This window comes from Saccoglossus kowalevskii, chromosome 16 (genome assembly GCF_978046115.1).
Source record: "Saccoglossus kowalevskii chromosome 16, keSacKowa6.1, whole genome shotgun sequence".
In the NCBI taxonomy this organism is placed as follows: Eukaryota; Metazoa; Hemichordata; class Enteropneusta; family Harrimaniidae; genus Saccoglossus; species Saccoglossus kowalevskii.
Genome location: NC_140656.1, coordinates 17,630,575 through 17,654,457, shown reverse-complemented (window position 1 = coordinate 17,654,457; position 23,883 = coordinate 17,630,575). Strand labels below are relative to the sequence as shown.

Genomic DNA, 23,883 nt, shown 5'->3' with positions numbered 1-23,883 from the left:
ATCAGATTGTTAAGATATATACTTGCTATAAGAAACAATGGTAAAATGCTCTAAAATTGACAAAACATGCTAATTTCATTACATTTTGTGCAACAATTTTCCCTGAACCGAGTACGGCGATCTTCATATTTATATTCCACATGTAAAAACAAAAAAAAATTACATTTATATTTTCACTGTTGCCTAGCGTTCGATTTAATAATATATAAACGCGCAATTAATTTGTTTGACAAAAAAACATCACGGTGAACCCGGGCCAACAGGGTTGTTTTTCTTAAAAGTTGTGATATCTTATACATCCACGGATAGGCGTTCCGTTGATCGTGAGGATGATAACAGAGCATAAATGCTTACTTTGTAAGGAGAAGAACTAGGTTAGGACACCGCCAGTAGGAAAATGTATAAAGTTCGTTGACCCATCCTTTTATGACTTTGAAAACAAAACGACTTCAAGAACTTTGTTGTCACCAATTTCTTTCAATCAAAATTGGTTGTTTGCTTTTGAATCAGTAGGGAGGGTGTCAATGACTTCAATACAGGTCGCTCCATGAAAAATAAAGGGAAAAATAAAAATAAAAAGTTCGGATCAAACGACATACTGTACAGTATCCGCCGTGTTTCGAAAGAGTCGCATGGGGGCGCTGTGTAGCGCTAATTTCGAAAATCAAAATAAACAAGATGGCGTCGACCAACCCGAGTCCAAAATACGTCGATCGCATTTCTGATGGTACCGTTCGTGACTTAAAAGAGAAGACACGAAATCTGCAGACGCTTGGAAATAGAATTGACCAAATAAATCTTCTGGTAAGTGTAGTGACAACGTTTTTACTCTTTACTGTGATTGCGATCTCCGACGATCAACAAAGTGCAAAGTATAATGATCAATCTGATTGTTGGCCCCGCGTATAATGCTGTGTAGACTAGATGTCGTCTATTATCGCGAGATATTGAACAATCTACGAATAATATGGGAAGGGCACTCTGAGTGGCTGGATTCCAGGCTAAGTTGATTGTCACTGGCACACAGAGATGTTTTGAGGTGTAACTAATTTTGCTTCGTACAGTCATGGAGGTAGAAAAGAGTATGTGTATGTGAGTAAACAAATCCAAAGCATCATGAAACCAGCGGAAACAATAGCGTCATCACTCCTTCTCTTTTCTACCTCCATGGTACAGTGCAGTGTGCCTGTCGAGCTGGTGCGATGTGTCACTGGTGTGCGTTAATGTTTTGTGATAAATTGTGGTGCAACTAGTTATGCCTATTACCTGCCAATTATATAAAAACAAAACAAACAAACATATATTGAAATAGTAATATTGAAAAAACACACACAATCTAACTACAGTAGTGAAATTTGTAATATGGTAAACCCACAGTCCTTCAACATCCGGTTGGTAAACGCCTTTGTTCTACTAAGGTGTTAATCCCCTGATCACTGGTAACAGTATGCGTTATGCTTGTGGAGTGAAACCGATGACGTAGTAGCATTTTAGGGGTCTTCTTAAATTTAAATTGTCTTCCGTTCTGCGCCTGTGAATCTTGTGCCTTTTTAATCATGTTGATTTTTTCAACTCACTCTTTGTAGTATTTACATGTACCATTTGAAGGTACAGGAGAGAGAACGCTATTGTTTTCCCATCTTCCATGATCCCTTTGATTTATATACTTGCTAAACATTCCCATAATGTGATTACGTGAATAATTAACATTCAGGTCAGCTTGGAAGCAGTCAGAGTTTTAACATGGAACTGGGGTTTGTAGTTCCATGGTTTTACAGAGATAAATTGCCATCAAAGTCACACAACATGACCAAATTACGGATCCTTGTAAAATAATATTCTATCCCAATAACAAGTTGCCATGATGCTACCAGTGTTCTAGCATCCTATTTTACACACACTGTGTATTTAAAAGTCAGTTGCTTATGAATTGATCAGAAACAAAATGTTTTTTTTCAACATCGCACATCAGTGCGCAGGTATTCGACTGAGCTTATCTGAAAGTGTCTTGTACAAAGCCCCACTTAGACCTTTCAAATACTTCTGGAGACAACAGGGAGCATTTTTGTTTTGTTATACTACAGGAAAGAAGCAGTCTATCGTCTACTGACATTAGAAAGTAACTTTGAAAGTATTTTGTTTCGAGTGGCTTGCCTTGCCAATGACCTATGATGGCATGTGAACCATTCTGCGCATGTATACTGCCGCCTATTTTTTCACGCGCATAGCAAGTTGCAGTCATGAATCTAGAGGTGATTATGGGTTGAAAGTAGACTTGGTCGGTAACGGCAACTCTGTTGGGATTTCGCAGTTTCAGGACTTTCATGTTCAACCACTCGTTTACACAATTTATATTTATTTTTCAAGAATGTTTCATCGAAATCGCAACAGACTGTAAGCAAGTCTAGGTTTCAAGGAAAAATATAATAAGATATAAATTAGATTAAAACCTGTCCTTTTTTATGTCCTTGTACCTTCCATGATGTACATAAGTTACTAATATGAGATATTTTAGGAAGATTACAATGCACAATTAGATACATGGTGGTTTATGCTAGCTCAGGGTTCTCCCCACACCGGACAGCCCTGTCCAGGACTCAGAATTTCCGACCAGGACAAAAAGTTGTCACCGGCACTATGCTACTTGTTTATGATAAACACAGGATGTTGGCCATTGAACCATCCATCATACTATTGTCTTTAACACAATGTAAAAATTAACACAGAACAAAATTTTAATGAAACAAGACATCACTGTTCAAAATCATTGTACGCTTGTGACATCGACCTAATTTATTTTTGTTTCTATCTTCTCCGTTTGACATTCTGTTAGTTTTAACAAACAAACTAGATGGGAATAAGTCATACATCAAAATGGAAGGGAAGGCAATGATAAATAAATAAACAGAAGAAAGGTTTACCATTGCAGTTTAATTTCATGTAGGGTTTGTTAAGTTGAACAATAACTTGCTCACATCACCGAGATGCTGAATTGTTCGAGTTACGAACATCAAGTTATGAACATCGAGTTACGAAAACATTTATTTACAAAAACCATGCCCACTTTTGCGAAACTATGCCCATATTGTGACTTGAAGTTCAATTAACAGTTAACCGAACTTTGAGTTACGGGCAACATAGAATTTATGTTTTGTTTGGCATTGTATATTTCCCGTAATTCGAAGTTCGGTTAACTGAAAATTAAAGTTTAAGTTATTAAATTTGAACGTTCAACAAAAACAAAAATATAGATTGCCCGAAACTCGAAGTTCTGTTAATTGAATAATTTGAGCATGATTCGCTGTGGTGATTGTGGTTTCTGAAATATGGGCATGATCATTTTTGTAACTTGGTGTTTTCATAATTCTATGTCTGTAACAATTCAGCATCTCCACATCACTGGCAGGGATGCGTAAAGCTGTCATTTGTTTAATCTACACTTGCACTCGAGTGTAGTAAATAAGCTCATATTGTAAGCTTCGTTGATGTTTTTCTCTTCATGACTCATTCATAAAATTAAATTCATAAGCTATATTCAGTCAGCGAAACAGGGAATACTTATTTCTCACTATTAATGTGTATTACCAGCGTTCCATTAGAAAAGAAAACAGATTACCCCGGTAATTCCACTTTGGCCATAACAAACTGGTTACGACATGATTGCAAAAATAAAGTGAATATATTTTTTCACTTTTATCAAAGCAGATTAATTTTACATTGCAATTAAGAAGTTAAATTAAATCGTAACTAGTAAGATGGCAAAATGAATATCAATTAGCTCATGAATATTAATTAGCTTATGAATATTAGCAATCGACACTCAAATCAGGCTGGGGAGAACCTGCTAGCTAGATGTTAAGTAACGCTTGGACTGTACTGTAGTCCATCTTTTATTTGAATTTGTGTATATTTCTCCAACATTCAGGTAGTGGCAATTGAAAGATACCAAATAGATGGTCATTTTTATGCAGAATCTGGACAGAATGAGGAGGAGTGTCTTCAAGACTATGCCTACGATATCACATTGACTGACACAACGTATAAAATCAAATGCTTACTTGCATCACATCTCAGCGTGGATATACAGAAGGGACAGGTGAGTATTACAGCAACGTCTGTTTTTAATTCACAGATGTAAAACAAAGATTTCATCACAAATCCCAATAAGCAAGGTTTAGAAAGTTGTTTTTTTTATATCACATGACTGCATTCTAATAAATAATAGTATGATGGTTTTACCAATAAGGATTTGAAGATCGCTCACGCAAACGAGTTGCATCAACAAATGAATGAGACAATTTTTCGTTTACTAACGCAATGACGGTGATTGGCTCAAAAGGAAGCCATATGAATGGTAAAAATTAATGCATTCTGATTGGTTAAATCAAGGAGATGTAAATCTTAGAATTGCTTCAAGGTCAGGGGCCGTACCTTTACAAACTAGGCACGTGCTAGCACAAACTCAGCAATTAAAGCAAGGGATTCGTCACCTGTGCATGCGACAGACATCCATGGCGTTTGTTTACAAACAAACATATACACATGTGCCTTTGCGTTTTAGCATGCGTTGTTATCGTCACCTAAGACTCAATTCCTGCGCACACACGGGTGACGACCTTTCCGCTTTAATAATGATTTATGTTTTTCTAGGTATACGTTGGATGCGTTATGAGATTACTGGACTGTTATGTACATTATAATGAGACAAGTCTTATCGCTGAAAGTTATCTTATTATTAAGGAATGGACATTACATGGTGTACATAGTGGTGAGATGTTGAGAATAGACACAGGTAAAGTTTTCAGTGTGTTGAATTGGTACTTCATTCATTACAAATCGAGCACACCATTACATAAAGGCATGGTAACATAATAACTGAATCGTGACGGTTCCGTCAGCGAAAATAAAGTACATGTATTTTACAGTAGCCATGAATCATGCCGGTGAATAAGATACTGTAAAGTGACTAATTTTCACTGGGTTTAAATTTCACTTATTTACCATTGGGTTTTAAATTCACGGTTTCGTCATTTAGATAATGTGTTCTATGCTAAATTTTACATATTCACTGGGTTTTAATTTAGCGCACTTTCCAGTCAGCGAAATAAGCTAAATTAAAACCCAGTGAATAATTAACCCTTTTACAGTATGAAAATAATGTTTGGACTGGACACAAAAACATTTTTATAACTCTTTGCAGATACCTGAAATGAAAAACATAACATCCCTTCCTCACTTCATAAATAACAGTGTCAACAGGCAATGTGTTGGAGTGAATAATAACAAACAAATGAACATTGACGTTGTAACATTCACCACAGTAACATTCACACATTGTGTAGCACCATGCCATTACAGTTGACACACTGACCATTCTAACTGATCCCAAAAAGTCAACTCGGAATGGCCTACAGTGACTAGATGATCGAAATAAACAAGCTGAATCTTGGACAGCAAATAATATTTAACTATTCAGAAATGTGCTAAATGTCGGACATTTTTTGAGAGTCAAATATTTGTCATTATGTTAATTAATTTATCGATGTCATTCAGGATCCATTCCATTTTGGCCGGGAGCAACCGAACATGAGAAATCTCATCAACCGCTGGCCGTAAGCCGGGAGTATTACCTCTCCCTGTGGAATGATGAAGATCCATACGGACCACAGTGGCACAACACAGGTGAGACGTGATACAAACACAGACAAGCAAAACTATGCAAAAAACAATATTTAGACAAATTTTCTTAGGGCTCTGGACATAATGAATATTCCATGAAACATTTTTTGTTTTGAATTTTTTTTTTTAAAGCCTAATTACATTTGTATTCCGACTTTGTGCCGAAGCTGAATTATTTCAACACATTTTATGTTTTTATTTAGTTCTAGGAGTTGACATAGTTGCAAAGTAGGAATGTAAAATGTATGCACCAATGTGGACTACCGGGTATATCCTAATATGAATACCATCATACTGTATAAATAATAATACTGTAGAATACTTTATTTTCGCTATTTTTGCTAATTTCACTAAAGGGATGATTCCGTGAAAATAAAATCCAGCGAATATACTTTTTTTCCTATATTTCACTAAACTCATCAAAAATCAGTGAAAATAAATTCTAAGCAAAATGCCCAAAAAACCTTTTCAGCGAAAATTAATTCCAGCGAAAATAAAGTATTCCACAGTATATGATGATGTTCTAAAGATCATTAGATTTTTCAGAATTTGTGCTATAACTTGACAATTCTTACAATTTTGAGTGAAAATTTTATAATAATCCTGTAATCATTTTATGCAGGTATTTACACAATATTTTTGGATTAAATTTCAGTGAAACCGACACGATTGTTGAAAACACCGGCCTCTGTGGTGAAAATAGGTAATGCAATTGATAGATGGCAGCGAGGAAGACTGTACAAACCATTTCCCAAAATCATTGGTCGTGTTCTGAGTAAAGCTAGGTTGCATCATTATGGTAGAGTTAGTAAATTTAGAGAAAAGTGGCCATACCAGGTAAGGTAACAACAACATTTTTTAAATACTGTAAAATGACTAATTTTCATTGGGTTAAAATTTTGCTGATTTACCATTTTAGGCATATTAAGTGGGTTTTAAATTCACGGTTTTATCATTTAGATAATGTGTTCTATGCTAAATTTTACATATTCACTAGGTTTTAATTTAGCGCATTTTTAATTAATCCTTTTACAGTAGTTTTGTACCAAGGCAAGTAGTTGGGGTTGTGGTTTTGTGTCCAAAAGTAAAATTGGTAAAGCCTACCAAGCCATAACAATACCGGGTACTGTAAATTGCTTAATTATTAAAAATTGCACTGTTAGAAATTTTTGTAATTTGATGAATTTGCGACATTCATAAAGACTAAATTAAATTTTCCTAAAATTGCTGACATAAATTGTAGGACCCCATAAAAAATTGTCAATGCTACTAAGTAGCACAATTTAATCAGACTCGAAAATTCATGAAAATATGTGTCATATGAAATTAAAGCGTTTACGGTACAAACGTTTCAAGCATAATTTTTGATTTCCAGATTGCAAAGCTGGAGAGATTATAGATTAGTGTAGTTTTATGAGTGCAGTTTTATTTTCTTCATTTGTGTGAAGACATTAGAGACTACAGGGACAGACAGCTATGGGTTTTTTATAACATCTCTTGGGATTCAACTATCACTTTGAATGTTTGACGTGCAAGACAAGTTACAACGCACACTTACAAAATATAAAAAAAAATATTAAATATGATTTTTAATGACCAATAAACTCTGCACAACACATGGACAATTTTTTTGTGACTTGATGCTTGTAAATAACAATTCTTTTCATTGGTTTTCAAACTTAGAACCTGTCTATTTAATAACAGTGTATAAACTATTCTGTTAAGAACATGTTTAAATACAGCATATAACAAAACTACTGGTATGATAAGTACCATTACAAGTATGATATATCAGTTTCTGTGCACACCAAGACACTTATGTGATAGAATGCAATTTTGCCTCAGTGCCCTTTCATTTCTTATACCATTACATGAGGAAATGTTATCAGATTTGGCGTTAAAACCTGATGCTATTTCAAGTCTAGCAGTCTGTTGTCTTAGTGATTCGGTTTCATTTATTTGATGATTCATTTAATTATATCTCAATAACGAGTTGCCCATGAACTAATAATTGCATAAATTCTCTACTGGATCATTAAAGATGAAAACATACTGGATTATTAAAATCTAAGTTATTTTGGCCGTTATAATCACACCTCAAACACCTCATAGTTTCTGTGCCACTGATAGAGCAAATAGAGCACATTGACTTGTGTATTTCAGCGTTCATTTCATTGTGCTTTAACTTAGATGTACCTGGAATTAGCCGACAACACAGGCTGTGTGTCTGTTATATTATGGACTAAACTTGCACCGAAATACTTCAACAGGTTAGTAGTACTAAAATTTGTGTTGTGTTCTTGTATTGTTTTGTCTAAGTCTGGTGGTATAGTGCCCCCTACTGTCATTCTCAGAAATCTTTTTATCTGTGTTGTATCTACAGGTGAACAGGAGATATTCCTGTTGTGGTGCTTCTATGCAGTGATATAAACCCCCCCCCCATACTGTCATTCTGATCTATCTTTTGTATCTTTGTATATAATCTACTACTAATATATCCTGGGGTTTGTATGCGCTGTTCCCTGTGTGGTGCCCCAGTAGAGTGGTATAGCGCCCCCATACTGCCAATACTGTCATTTCTCAAGGATCATCTTTGTATCTAAACTGCTAGTACAGGCATGTATGGGATTACCGGTACAACTCTTCAAAATAAACAATAATGTTGATCATGATGTTTAGTAAATTATTTTAATAAGGATTTAAATTTATAAAAAAAATTTCTGTCAGCAAGTCAATATGCTGTTTTGGTATACCTGTACATATAATGGGATGACTGGGTGAAAGTGTATGCATATTGACACAAGGTTGTAAACGTGATACGGTATTTTGCACTGTTCAAATTTCAACATCCACAAACTTATGTCTTCTGTCCCAGTCTACCATTGTACACAAAATATACAGTTGTTGATCAGTGGTCATAAATGGTTGTACGACTAACATTAACCTGTTCACCACCAGACTTTCTCGCTCAAATTTTTCTGTACTTTTTTTTTATATTCTGCAATATTTCTGGCAATGAAGCCTAATTTTGGAGCCAACAGACAAAATTTGTCATGAGTAAATTTTCAGTTTTTACTCAAAATATTAGGCTATTTCTCTTCTGAAGAAACATGCAGACTATAAATGGGACTATTTTGTGAATTTGTGTTGAAAAGAGTCAACTGGTGGTAAAAAGTTCAAAACTTGTCATGATTGAGTCTTAATGACCAAAGTGGTAACATGCAAATAGTTCAAGCTGCACAGTAAAAATAATTCTATATTTAATAAAATCATAAAGTCATATTTTGCTGTGGAGTCAAAGGGATCACACATTTCTTATATGATAAGTTTCTGTAATTTCTTCTTCAATTTTGGATCCATTGACGTAGTTTTAAACCAAATTAAAAAAAACAATTGACATATTAAATTTGCCTATCAAGAAATTAAGCTCAAGTGAAACTATTCTTAAGATTCTTTGTGAATGCTTTCCAATTTCACAATTAACCATAACTTCTTTTTTTTTTCAGTATTTTCGTAGGTAACATATTACTGATTGAAGACTATGAAATAAAAAAGAGGTACAGTCTACGAGGAAAAGCGGCATTACACAATCCAAACATAAAACAACTCGAGGTAGAACTAAGTTTGAATTCCAGTCATCCGGGGTCTGTGATACAAGTTTTACATTCATCCTCTGTTACCGCTGATTTACCAAGAGTTACGAATAAATTTATAACAAAACGACAATTAAGGTAAAATTGTTTATTTCGCTGACGGAGATAAACGTGCTAAGTGACAACCTAGTGTATTTTCAAATTTACCAATAGAAGGTATTGTTTCCTTCAAAAACCGATTAATTTGAAATCCAGTGAAAATTGAAAAAAAATAATAGAATCTATTGTTTCCTTGAATATACTTGCTGCAACACCAAATTTATTATAATTAAACCCAGTGAATATTACTTTTTTCACAGTATTAAAATAGTGGATTTTATACTCACCATATTCATCCTCTATTGTAACTGTGATTTGTTGGACAAGTTTAATTTTTTTCCTAGTGGTAATTGGCAACCAAGTTGAATTTGTTGGTGACGAACTAAAAAATGTAGTGGCTAGAGTTTTTTATGTTTTACAAATACATAAAAAACCTCACAGAAAAAACAAACAATTCTGTTAAAATTACGATATGCTATAACTGGTGTACAGTAATTATACAACAAGGCATACCTCAAGTCAATGGCCATTCAGTATATTGAATTCTTTTCGATTGATTTTTGTTAAATTATTAAATTCTTGTTTTAAACAATGAGCAAAAAAAGGTTATTAACCCTTTGGATAAATTTGTTCACATTTTCTGTGATTTTCACTAAATTCAAACTTAATTTTGAATCAATCAGACAAAATTCAACATTGCCTCTAATTTTTTGATCAAAAAATTCAAAATGTTCGCAACATTACATTTGGGAAATGAGCAGACTATAAATGGAACTATTTCGTGGATGGTGCCTAAAGAAAACTATAGAATCTATCGTTTCATGGTTTTTATGTTTTCTCTTTCAGTGGCATACCAGACCAGTTAATCTGTGACGTGTGTGGTGTTGTCACATATATCAGTAGATGGCAGAGAATACGAAATGTCAAAAAAGGTAATTTTTGAGTATCTCAAAATCATTGGTGGCGATAATATGACTTCCAATTTAATTTCTTGGATTGACACATCCAATGTTGTTCTCAATGAAAATAAGAATGAACTAAATATGGCAATTGAAAATAAAAATGGAGCCTACCGGTATATCTAAATTGGATTTAATCAGATTGGCCTAGGTGGATACAATAATAATCACAGGTGTATCGCAAAGTATACACTCTGTCAGTACACAGTTGCACTCATGGCAGTAATTACCTTATTTGTGGAAAGAAAGAAGAAGAAGAGTAAACAATAATTGCATCATCATCCAGTACATGTTAACCTTTTCACCACCAGTTCCCCCTTTTTCATCAAAATTTCACAAAATAGTTCTGTTTATAGTCTGCACTTTCTTTCAGAAGATTGGGACAAAAGTAGCCAAATTTTTTCAGTAAAAATTTAAAATTTACTCAAATTTTGTCTGTTGGCTCCAAAATTAGGGTTCATTTGGGCAAGAAAGTCTGGTGGTGAAAAAGATAAATGATAAAGCTTTTGTTTTGTTTTTATACTTTCTGCTTTTTGTCCTTGTGTCCTCAGTATGCAGTGTTCTCATTGGGAATTAAGTACATTGGGTGGAATTGCTCCACCAGCTTAGAAAGTAAGAGACAATTACCCATCTATGCCAATCTAGAGACAGAAATGAAGTACTGTAGAATACTTTATTTTCGCTTGGAATTTATTTTCGCTGAAGGGATGATTCTGTGAAAATAAAATCCAGCGAATATACTTTTTTTCCGATATTTTCCATTAAACACATCAAAAATCAGTGAAAATAAATTCCATACAAAACGCCCAAAAAGCCTTTTCAGCGAAAATTCATTCCAGCGAAAATAAAGTATTCCACAGTATTTTATTCGTCTTGCAGTTTAGACAATGTACTCAAATTTTTATTATGTTTGAATTTTTATTCTACACTTATGAATTGTCACTCATATTTTCTTGCATTTTTGTGAGACAATTTGTCTCATGGACGTAAAAAAATTGTATCATGAGGCAAATGACAAATGTTTCATGTCCGATGAGAACACTGTTTATTTCTATTTTCATTATGATGCTCAATATACTGTAAAGGTGTTAATTATTAACTGGGTTTTTATTTTGCTTATTTAGCTGACTGGAAAATGCGCTAAAATAAAACCCAGTGAATATGTAAAATTTAGGGTAGAACACATTATCTAAATGATAAAACCGTGAATACCCACTGAATATGCCTGAAATGGTAAATCAGTGAAATTTAAACCTAGTGAAAATTAATCATTTTACAGTACTGATCAATGTCTACTAATATATACTAACAGGAGCAAGTAAAGACTCATTCTGGACCTATAGATGGATTCATATAATGGACCAATCCTGCAGTCAGCCAATGATATTACAGATATTCAGCACAGCACAGGTAGAATTTCTGAATTAATTAAAGTTGTTTTCTGGAATAAGTTTGAAAGCTTTTATTTGGTTTTTGCAACAATTCAGGTCTGAATTTTGCACAAATTGTGAGGTTTATGTATTCAGTGTTTAATATATCATCTGTACATCCGAATGTTGGCAATAATTTTGCTTTTTCATTTGATCGATCGATAGATTGATTGATTGTATAAAATTCATTCGGAATACTGATGCACAAGAGATTCATAGTAATTTGACCCGCAGTATTTTGGAATAAGCATTGAATCCAAATATGGATTGTGACTACGTAGCTTTTTATGTGCCAGTATGGTAAATATATTGCATGTGAATGGTGACTAATTCCAAACTAATCTTACAATAAACTTTAATTTTGCTTCAAAATGAATGAGCTGCTGGACATGATGTCTTATAAGCAGTGTTTTGTTCATTCAAGAGGAAATATTATTATTATTATTATTATTATTATTATTATTATTATTATTATTATTATTATTATTATTTATATTTAATAACAGCAGCAAAAAAGGGGTCAGTATTTTATTTGGTTTTTCAACCAATTACTCTCCATGCATGCACGCAAAACATGCGTGACCTCTTTTAGAAATATAAACCTGTATTACCGATAAGATTTACATGTTATATGAAATAATTTCATTATTTTTTCTTTGACATTAAAGCCCTCAGTACACAGAGAATTGGTGCCTGGTATGGTGGCGATATGTACGCAGATGAAGGTGATGAATCAGTGTGGTGACAACTCCAGGTCATTACGATTTGTGTACCTCACAACAACCAATGATAGTCAGGTGAGTGCGATATTGACCTCTATTTAACCAATATACCCCTGTATAACTAACCAATATTAGGTAATCATTTCATTCATTCTTTTAACCCTGTTAAGTCCTGGGGCTCACCAATAGAAGTACACATAGATGGAATATATTAATTACGAGGTGCAAAGAATATTACAGAATAATTACAAAAAGTTGGTTCAACAGATATTAAAAATGACAATGAGTTTTCTTAGTTTTACTGTATCAATGCAAAATTGTTTAAAAATGTTAACTATTTTCTTTTTGCAAAGTTTTGAGTCTCATGTTACGTCTCAGACTTATTGCAAAAATGTTCTTATTGGTCAATGTGTTTCTACAGAGACAGCTACTAGTATAACTTGAGTTGATGCTTTTCTCTCAATACAGGTCTATACAAGTGAAAACTGCCATAATATATTCAAATCCGAATTTCACGTTGGACGCGTACAGTCCTGGAGGAACTCAGAAATGGCCAAGAAATTGATGGATACATCCTCGATGGGTGGTTACTATAGTTACCCTCCCTTGCCAACAACCATAGATGAATATAAGGATAAATACTCTCCATTCAGTCAGCTATCGGTGAGAAAAATGTTGTCTTAAGGCCAGACTTTTTATTATCCCTTGTTTCGCGAACCCGCCGAATGAACAAGAGCCGAACATGAAATAAAAATAAAATTTTATTTCAGAGTAATTTCTCGCGCCCGCAGACTTGCAAGTGAAAAAAATTGCTAAAAAAAATTATTTTTATCTTCATTTTTTTCCGCCCGCCACCTTACAAACCCAAGTTGCATTTTCGTGGGAGTATCATGATCAAAGTATCGAAGTCTCGTGCAGATGAGAAACAAGGTTATACATAGAACAACATTTTATTTCATTTCTTCTCTCCGATCAATGATCTCACTTACAATTCTTTGTGAATCACACAAATCTAATGGGAAAAAAAAAATAATTTTATTTTTTTTCTGCCCTCCTCAAAAAAATTAATTTATAAAAGCTCGAGAAACAAGGAATAAAAAAAGTCTGGCCTAATGGATAAAACTAAATTTTGTACTAATGCTAGCCAATCAAAAGAGGTCTTTTATAAATAAATCAAGAGATGAAGTAGAAGAATGTACCAGTAAGAAGTGTTTCATCTAAGCCTCATTTGCATACGCTTTGCTTTGATGAATAAAATTTAATTATTTGCTCAACTTCATGCATTACCGTGTTGTCATACTTTGACATTTAGCGAAAATCAATGCGATTTCATACTTTATGAGTGCATACTTGCGTCATATGTATCGGTAGGTGATTGTCTGTCATCGTCCGTTCACCAACAATCACATTTTCCACATACTAAGTTGATTGCTTTGATATATGGTATGTAGGAGTGGAGCTCTGTCAGATTTGTTTGTTTCGTGACGATATCATTAATTCAATTATCTTCTTAAGAATCTATTTTAAACTGTATTTTAACTGTTTTCTGGATGTGCATTATTTGACTTTACATGTAGTACCACAACATTTCTATAGTACAGCGTAGCTATTTCAACCATCAGGTCACATATTCCTGTTTGTAGGAATTATTTAATAAGAGATAAAAGCCAAATATGACGAAGAAAAAAAATGTTTTGCGTTGTTCGAATATTTGCTTTCCTGACAGAATTATGTTTCTATGATGGCATGCAATTTAATGCTTCTGCTTCAAATGTAGACAAAGAAAAGGTTGTAATGGAACGTCAATAATGTGCTCAACGTTGGTGACAAGAATTTTACCTATTTCAAATTTTGGATTGAGTGCAGAGACATTTTGAAACAATCGCCGATTTTTATGGAACGACCAATTTTAATGCTTTTGAAGCTATATGTATGATAATACTGATCATCAACTACGAAAGCCGTTTGCCTAAATGGTTTTAGTTAGGATCAAAAGGCATTTGTGTTATTAACACACTGCCCATAAAATTTGGTGTCATGTTTGTGTATTTGTCTATATCATGTCTTTAATAACCTTTTTACCACCAGTTTCCTTTATTCATCACAAATTTACAAAATAGTCCTATATATCTTTCAATGGAAAAAAATAGCAAAATTTTTTGAGTAAAAACTGAAAATTTACTCAGATTTTATCTGTTGGTTCCAAAATTAGGGTTCAATTCCAGAAATACTGAAAAAAAAACATAGAAAAAAGAAAAGAGGGCAGTAAAATTTGGGCGAGAAAGTCTAGTGGTAAAAAGGTTAATCATTTCTTCTACTACCCACTAGTACACATGTACCAAGTCTTTCTGAACTTTTTTTGATTACACTTTGTTTCTATAGATTCTTCCAGTGGATAAAGTGCAGTCGGAATTGGAAAACTTACACTATAGAGAACATAAGAGGGTTCTTGTACAGGGACACATAGCAGCGGTTAAGATATCACAACTCTACCACATGCACCAACGTAGAGGTATATATATCATACATATATTAGTTGGTTTATATTTCATGATGATTGGTTACAGAAAGTGAGTTGGATAAGATGGCTCCTGATTATCCATCCAGCCCTAATATGTAACTGTCAAGCCAATCGGGGAACATATACATTGCTTTGTATGTACTTGTGAGTGCTTTATGGAAACTTGCCTCTCATTGGCTACAAAACCCTAATACCTAACTATCAAGCCAATCAGGGAACACCTTGCTTAAGTTTTGTACATGTTAGTACTGGCTTTTTTAGCTTGCCTCTCATTGGCTACAAAACCCTAATACCTAACTATCAAGCCAATCAGGGAACACCTTGCTTAAGTTTTGTACATGTTAGTACTGGCTTTTTAAGCTTGCCTCTCATTGGCTACAAAACCCTAATACCTAACTATCAAGCCAATCAGGGAACACCTTGCTTAAGTTTTGTACATGTTAGTACTGGCTTTTTAAGCTTGCCTCTCATTGGCTACAAAACCCTAATACCTAACTATCAAGCCAATCAGGGAACACCTTGCTTAAGTTTTGTACATGTTAGTACTGGCTTTTTAAGCTTGCCTCTCATTGGCTACAAAACCTTAATACCTAACTATCAAGCCAATCAGGGAACACCTTGCTTAAGTTTTGTACATGTTAGTACTGGCTTTTTAAGCTTGCCTCCTATTTGGCTACAAAACCTTAATACCTAACTATCAAGCCAATCAGGGAACACCTTGCTTAAGTTTTGTACATGTTAGTACTGGCTTTTTAAGCTTGCCTCTCATTGGCTACAAAACCTTAATACCTAACTATCAAGCCAATCAGGGAACACCTTGCTTAAGTTTTGTACATGTTAGTACTGGCTTTTTAAGCTTGCCTCCTATTTGGCTACACAACCTTAATGTCTAACTATCAAGCTAATTAAGGAGTACCTTACTTGTTTATCTCTCAATGTGCACAGATTCACAAAGTAGCGTACCATCAGACGCAGCAAAGCCGAAATCTTCACCTCAAGCAGATAACATGATTTCACCAGTACGCACACGGGCGAGTCAACGACAGCAACTTGTAGGAAGGTCACTGCGGTAAGTTAGCGCCACATGTAATATCATTTGTTACTATTGCATTAATTTACTAGTAGTAGAACTGATGTAAATATAGGATGTTGAACACCATGTCAGATTGATTCTGGACATTAGATATGCGAAAAATTACTTCAAAATAGTCACTGAGATCTTGTTGAGAGTGAGCAATTTTTGTCTTAATCTTCTAAAGGATAGTGCAGACTATAATCGGGACTATTTTGTGAATTTGTGGTGAAAAGAAGGAACTGGTGGTGAAAAGGTTAAAGAAAACCAGGCAATGTCTTCGTATTGAGAAGCAGATTTTTCCAGAATCATTGAATCTGATAATGAATAAATTGAAAACATGATGTTGTTTGACATAATGTACATGTTTATAGTAGGCATTAAGAATTCTACATCAACTTTCAGATCTAGGGTGATCAATGTTGAGAATACAACCACCATTCAGGAAACTGGTCGATCTAATCCAAAGAGAAGAAAGAAATATGGCGAAAAAAAGACACCAAGTCAGGTGATTAGAAGTTTTTATCTTGTATTTAGATTTATTGCTGTTTATTTTAACCTTTCCACTACCAGACTTCCTTGCCAAAATGTTTCTGTACTTTTTTATTGTATTCTTCAAATTTTTGGAAATTTCATTTCTGGAAATGAACTCTAATTTTGAAGCCAACAGACACAATTTGAGTCAATTTTGAGCTTTACCCAATAAGTTTGGCTATTTTTGTCCAAGTCTTCTGATGGAAAGTGCAGACTTTAAACTGTTTTGTAAGAGGGAACTTGGGGTGAAAAGATTAAATGTCTCCTAGTGTTTATTTCATCATATTTGCTCTTATAGGAGTACACATGGTCTACTAATAGAGCAAGTATGCTGTGTAATTGTTATTTGGTCTAATATATCAGAGATGCAAAAATAGGAAATGATGTATTCTACTGACAAAATCAAATAGTCAAAGTGTATCATAGCAGATGTTGTTACTTTTACTGTTACCTATCACTACCAGTAATTTATAACTGAGAAATTATCTGTATTTATGACTAAGAAATTATAATGATTTTCTATTTTACAGTGTGCTAGGTTGCCTCTTTGGTCCACTGATTGAGTAAAGGCAGCCATATTATACACATTTACTAGTCATAATATGGCTGCCTTTACCTACTCTATGAAATAATGTTCAAGTTCTCGTTTCCTCTGATATTAATGACTTCCCTTAAAATACTTCCTACCCAGTAGAGGCATATAAAACTGAGATATACACCTGATAATTATTATAATAATGATTGCCATGATAATTAAATCAATGATGACAACAAAGACAGTGATGATGATGACAATGATTGTAACGGTGGCAGCGACGACGACAATAGTAATAGTGTCGTTGGTAACTCAATTCTGTAATTGTTATATTTCACAGATTACATCAGATGATGACGAAGATGAACCCATCAATGAAAACCAGCAAATCAAGTCTTATATCCTAGACTCACAATGGATGGTTCTACAACAAAGAATACCAGTAATTGGATTGGATAACATTCATGAACAGACCCTACCAAGACAATACTCTGAGACAAAAAAAGAGCTATTGTTATATCACTTGGGTTTACTGCCATCTGTGTTGCCAGCAAATATACCACCTGGAAAGTTAGCTGGTGAGTTAATTTCTCATTCTGACTTTTTTTTGTTATGTGGGACTCACTGTGATCATTCAGACTTTTATTGAGAAAAACGCATGATAAATGTCTCAGCATGGTAATTGCATTATTATACATGTACCTCTGTCACTTTATTACTATAACAGGGTATCTACAACCTACCTTATTAGGAGATGCAAATTCCAAATATGGAAAATTACGGAATATTTCCAAGATGGTAAACATGCTTGAAAAAAAAAGTTCATAACGAAACGAGAAAGTGCAACTAATTTCTGCCATCTTGTTTAGCTCTTGGCTTCATACAATGAGTGGTTTGATTGGGAAAGTTTATATTAAGGTCACATCGACCTTATCTATGTAGCGTTTGATACTTGCATGGCTCCGTCTTCACATATCATTTGTGGTTGTCTTGTTGATTAAAAACTTGTACTTGAAGGTTCAGGCATGGGATCTGTTTAAAAGTATGTTGGGGGAATACTGCTCATGATATATCAATTGTTTCGTTGCAGACGTGCCGCTGATGTCTTCCATTGAGGAATTCTACATCATTACCATATTAGGATTGAATCGAACATGTGCAGTTAATGCTGCATTTATACCGAAACACGGTGTGGGTGATAACAACAATATGTCGTTCGTGGATCTTCTTACCTCTGGGTGTACAAACACAGGTACATACTGTATGTGAATATAAATGACAGTTTAGCATTGTAACAGCAATAATTGTGTCAACCTGTTATTCCTATTACATTTGCACTTCAGTATAAGTAAATTATTCTTCTATTTTTATAAATATGTGTCGATCACATCCAATAATTTCTCAATTTTGGGGCAAAGCTTTAACATAAAAGAAAAATTGTAATTTGACATCATTACTGAAACTGAGGCGGCGATCAAAATCGTGTTTTTCAGACTTGGTTTACAAAATTAAACATACATAGTTTTGTCTTCTATTTTACTGTATAGGGAAACCTGTCTAAACTGAACACCAGGGGTACTGAAAGTGGTACGGCTTACAGAGGTCTTAGGTTTACAAAGTTGTTGTACAAAGGTGTTTGGTTTACAGAGGTGTTTGGTTTACAGAGGTGTTTGGTTTACAGAGGTGTTTGGTTGACAGCTATGTGCTTTAGCAAGGTTTTTGTGTTTTAACAAGAGCACCATCGATACAATACATACTATATTTTCAGATTCTGAAGATAATACTACTAGTGTATCTGCAGTTAGTGCTGGGACGAGAAAAACATTGCAGAAAAGTTCTAAACAGAAACAATCAAGGCAAGCACCAGAGAAAGCAACAAAAAGGCCCCATTCATCCTCAAGTTGTGTAAATGAGATACAAAAACAGTTAGACGAGGTCAAAGGTCAAAGGATGGTTGTAGTTTTAGATTTGTACAACTGTGGTCATGAACAATTAGAAGTAGTGTTAAACCGAGCATACCTGACAACGGAATGAATCCGTAATTTACAAGTCAAGTGAGGAGATGTTTTCTGGTGACCAAGATTTTTTAATGAATTATCAATTTAACATATCTACCCATGTTGCATGCAGGTTCAAAGGTCAGTACGTGTGTATTGTCAGTAATGCATGGATTGATTAGTATCACTGTATGTGTATTTACTGTGATGAAGCATGGATTGAATAGGGAATTTTTTTTTTTTTCTTCATTGTAAGTTAGAGGAAAAATCCACCTATAGTTGTCCTGTGTGTGGCAGGTTATGTTACACTGTCATTTGTGAATCAGATTGAAATTCAAGTTCCTTGGGCCATTATTATTGAATTCTTTCTTTTTTTGTTTGTATAAAGCTTTTAACAATTTCAAAGAAATTTGGTTAATTTCAAGGCCCAGTAATATTTCTGGTCCTGTGTTCTATTTGAACCACTAATGCACCAATGTAATTAAAGTTATTCGGTAAGAGCGGTGATTGTCACACAGCGCATGCATCAGATACAAGTTTCTTATCAACAAGATTGTTGATAAAATTTATTACAATTCAAACTCTCAATTAAAACTTATACAGATCAGTGTATACAAAAAAAAGAGATGGTTCCAATTAGTTCATACAAATATAAATTATGATCTATAGCAAGTTCCTTATAATCGTGTCCGATTCACCCAAATCTAAACTTACATGTGTACTATGTACTTGTCTCCTTATGCAATTATTAGTAGATCGCAGTAAGTTGAGGGAAAATCAAAATTTTTATCCACATCCGCGTGACGACCACATCTCTTTAACCTCTAAATTGGACTTTTATCAAATGAGATATAGATTCTATCAAAATTCAGATTACTTTACCACTTTGAGCACCAACATCAACTTTCATCACTATTCTCTTTTACTAACATTTTAATCAAGACCTGATGCCAATAAGAAATTATGTGCATTTGGCCCAAAATTATATAGAAAAAAATAAAATAAAAGTCTTCGAAAAAAGATGGTGCTCACAGAGTTATGAAAACCCATTTGTTGATGTACTGTATGTTAATTAATCCAAGGAACTAACTCTGAATTTATAATGCTTTGTAATTTTGGTGAAATTTTCCACTGTGCTGTTTCTGTACATTAGAATGAAATTTTCCACTGTGCTGTTACTAAATTTTAATCCAGTTTTTGTACTGCATTTTAATATGTATGTAAATTATCTCAATTTATAGTATTAATATTGCAGTAAAATAAATACACACCGCTCCTTAAGTTGCATGTGAAAAAGTTAAATTTTAATACAGAATCAAATAAAAAAATCAATTACTTAATTACAAAATTAGCAGGGAGGTTGGTTCGGAACTTTCAATGCTTGTGCTTTTGTAAGATTAAATACAGTAATTATTACAGGTGATGTACATGAATACCGATTTTAATAATATGTAAATATATTTTAAAACACTGCCATTTTATAAAAAAAGAAAGTCTTAACATGTTTCTAGAAATCTTCAATTCTTATTTACACTCAATAAATAATCAGTTATGTACAGATTTTTCAGTTTCAAAAATAAAGAATTTTGCACAAATCTTTATTTGTTATTTCAAATTTTCATCTGCTCTAAATATACCCCGTCTGTGAATGAAAATTATAAAAAAAATGGATGCATGTCTGTGTTGTACAGGACCAGTAATGCACACATTCATGCTTTGACAAATTATATTTTTAGAACATACTAAACAATTATTGACTGCAACTGAGGAGAACAGTGTATACAGTGTTTTATGAAGATTTATCTCCTTGATGTGACAATTATTTACCGAGATACTCATCGAGAAGACAAATCCTAATATACCCCAAAGGTATCAGTTAATGATTGTTTTGTCATTTTGAATTCAAGAGTTTATTTGTTAAAAATCGTTATAATGGGTGATTTGAATGTCCATGGTCTCAGCGGCAAGAACTGCTACGCTGCGTCCAACAACGCGGAACAACAGTGATGTACCAGTGATGTATTTATCATATTTTTAACGTCTTTATTGACAAGAATATTTTGGAAGTCATATAGTCATCTGCCGACTCCACTGCCGACTTGGTTGCGTGTTTGTTTATGTATTCAAATTTTGCGTTCCATTTGTGTTGTGTTACTGGCGGTTCGAGTAGATGCAATTTTGTTAGCTGCATGTGCCCCACAAGTGAAAGTTCCTTGTGGTTTTGAAAATCTCTTGCCGAACCTGTTGGTGTGTTTGCGTGGTTCGTCCGACATGCAGAGGAATATTGCCATTATTTGTATAAACTGCATGATATAGTACTATCAAATTGTCATGTAATGCCTAGAAACTGTTGCCTGGCAACAAAATTAAAAAAACACAAAAAAACTTTGAACATTATATAACCAAAGTACAACTATTATTTGTTCCGTTATTGTATCCGCCTCCAATCATTTTCTGGTTGCCATGGAGTTCTACTCTGAATTTTGACATGATGTCTCATATACACAATTAATGAGGATTGCTCTCTGTAAAACACGATACAAGTCAAACATGTGTGCATTGTCACAAATAATCTCTGGGCAACTGTAATGTGTTATATTATCATTGATCGTGGAAAGATGACACTTGTTAGTAATCGTCTTTGTTTCTTATATCTCACAGAAAACTGGATTCTGTTGAATCAATTAATTCTGCAACAATATATCTTTTGGTGACGTTTTCTATAAAAAATCAATGTCAAAGCAATATTTTATTAAAAGTACACTGTAACCTCGTTATAACGAACTCTTTACTGACATACAATTAGTTTGTTATATTGAAGTGTTCACTATAGAGAAGTGCATAATACATGCAATGTGTTCATTATACATGTATCAAGAAGTTCATTATAAAGATGTTCGTTATAATGAGGTTACCGTGTAGTTTTCTTCCCAGGCATAATCACAATAAATCACCATGATTCAGTCTTGCATTTATTGTGATAGATTGTGGATCATATGAAATACGATATTCGAAGAGAATTATGAATAAATATTTTTCTCATTTTTGCGGTACTCTTAGCACAACAAATCTGTTTTCATATATCTAACAGATGTTATTGACTATTTTTGCTGTACTCTCGGCTAAACAAACCTGTTTTCATTTATTCAACAGACGTTATTGACTATTTTTGCTGTACTCTCGGCTAAACAAACCTGTTTTCATTTATTCAACAGACGTGATTGACTATTTTTGTGGCACAACAAACCGTTTTTTGTCATCTTTATAAATTTTTATAAGTTTCTTTGGCAGTTGAATCCAACTAGCCAATGGAGAAGAACAGTGCACAACAACGTCATTTGGAAAAGATGCTAGGAATGCCCTTTGAAAAAAAAAAAAGTTCTGTCCTGCCGTTGCCATGACAATGGCCCAAAACTTGATTTTTGGGCATAGCTTTGCACAAAATGTATCCTTGTAACAGATCTTTGAGTCAATTAAAATCTAGAACATATCTCATTCTAATTTTCTTGAGTGTGTGCCTAAAATTACTATTTCGTTTTTTTGAGTTTGTGCCACCTTTACCATAGCAACATGAAAAAAAATATATTTTGTTTTGTTTTGACTTGTTTAAGTGGCAAATTCAAATTTTTATTAGAAATATTTATTCAAATGAAATGAATGGGTTTAACTTGTTAAAACCTGCAAGCTACATTAATTCAACTATTTGGGCAAGGGGGGATAGCTGGTATAGGTCACAGGAAATAAATAAAATGCATTTTACGTTTTAACAGGAAATAAAAAGGAAAGTTCCATTTACAGTAAAAAATAGTTTTTTACACTTTACAGATAAAGCAAATTCCTAATTACATTTTACATTTTTTATAATATATTTGATAATTTGTGTTTTAGAATCAAAATTGGAAATTGTGTACGAATTACGACATTTAATGTTGAAAATGCTTTATACGCTGACAAAAAATAAGATCTTTGTACAAATTATGGACGAATAAAATAGCTGATTACATTTTACACCTTTACACATTTACGTTTTTCATTTATTTAAATTACAGCTTACGAAAATACCCCTTGCTGACCCTCATTCAAGCATGGGTTAAAAAATTGTATATTCTTATGTAATACAATGAACTCTTAGACTCTTGTATTTAATCACGTTCCAAGGATTGCGTTAACCACAAATTCTGCTTCCTTGGACCCCAAATCATAGAAAGAGACTTTAATTTGTAACAAAAATACGTATTAATGATAAAGATACATTCTTCTGTATTTTCTCATCAGGACTCTACACTAAAAATGCTACCACAATCTTTGTGTAGTGTTCAACCTTTCGTCTTATTGACACCTGGGTCAAAGGTCAGGCCAGTCTATTTATAGATTGTAATCATTGCAGAGATACTTACTACCCAGTGTGACGAAATGAGGTTAAAGTTAGTATTTGATAAACAATTTTTTTTTGATAGACCAGTAAGATTGTAAAATTTGGCGTCTGGCAAGATTTTCCATAATTCTCACCAGACATACAGTACTACAAAGTTAATTCTTGTCCATTAATTTTTTTTTTTTTTTAAATTATTACGTAAAAGCTTTTATCACTGTCTGGTCTAAACGTGACATAGGCATACAAGACACAAGAAAAGAATAAATCAACGTGTCTAGTATTTTCATTTTATACCTTTTAAATGCCATTAAAAAATTACAAGATTTTGTTTATTTTCATTTATTTTTTCTATAATTTGTTCTTTAAT

At 33.6% G+C, this 23,883-nt stretch overlaps 1 protein-coding gene across 1 annotated transcript; it reads left to right on the top strand.

The window, feature by feature from the left end:
- The first annotated feature begins 678 nt into the window (after positions 1–678).
- Positions 679–20,737, top strand: LOC100375578 (RPA-related protein RADX-like). Its single transcript, XM_002735804.2, has 17 exons — positions 679–804; positions 3,926–4,096; positions 4,651–4,792; positions 5,554–5,682; positions 6,335–6,516; positions 7,870–7,949; positions 9,186–9,410; positions 10,218–10,303; positions 11,643–11,740; positions 12,429–12,557; positions 12,951–13,145; positions 14,865–14,994; positions 15,949–16,072; positions 16,481–16,583; positions 17,485–17,722; positions 18,235–18,396; positions 18,913–20,737. Exons 1-17 carry the CDS (start codon positions 679–681, stop codon positions 19,176–19,178), a joined length of 2,586 nt encoding a protein of 861 aa, XP_002735850.1. The 3' UTR covers positions 19,179–20,737.
- The last annotated feature ends 3,146 nt before the right edge of the window (positions 20,738–23,883 follow it).

Bases quoted from the DNA above. Each gene is read 5' to 3' on its own strand.
- LOC100375578 (XM_002735804.2), top strand. From the start codon at position 679: ATGGCGTCGACCAACCCGAGTCCAAAATACGTCGATCGCATTTCTGAT. The intron at 5,683-6,334 runs GTGAGACGTGAT...ATTAAATTTCAG, and splicing joins ACCACAGTGGCACAACACAG to TGAAACCGACACGATTGTTG. The intron at 17,723-18,234 runs GTGAGTTAATTT...GTTTCGTTGCAG, and splicing joins ACCACCTGGAAAGTTAGCTG to ACGTGCCGCTGATGTCTTCC.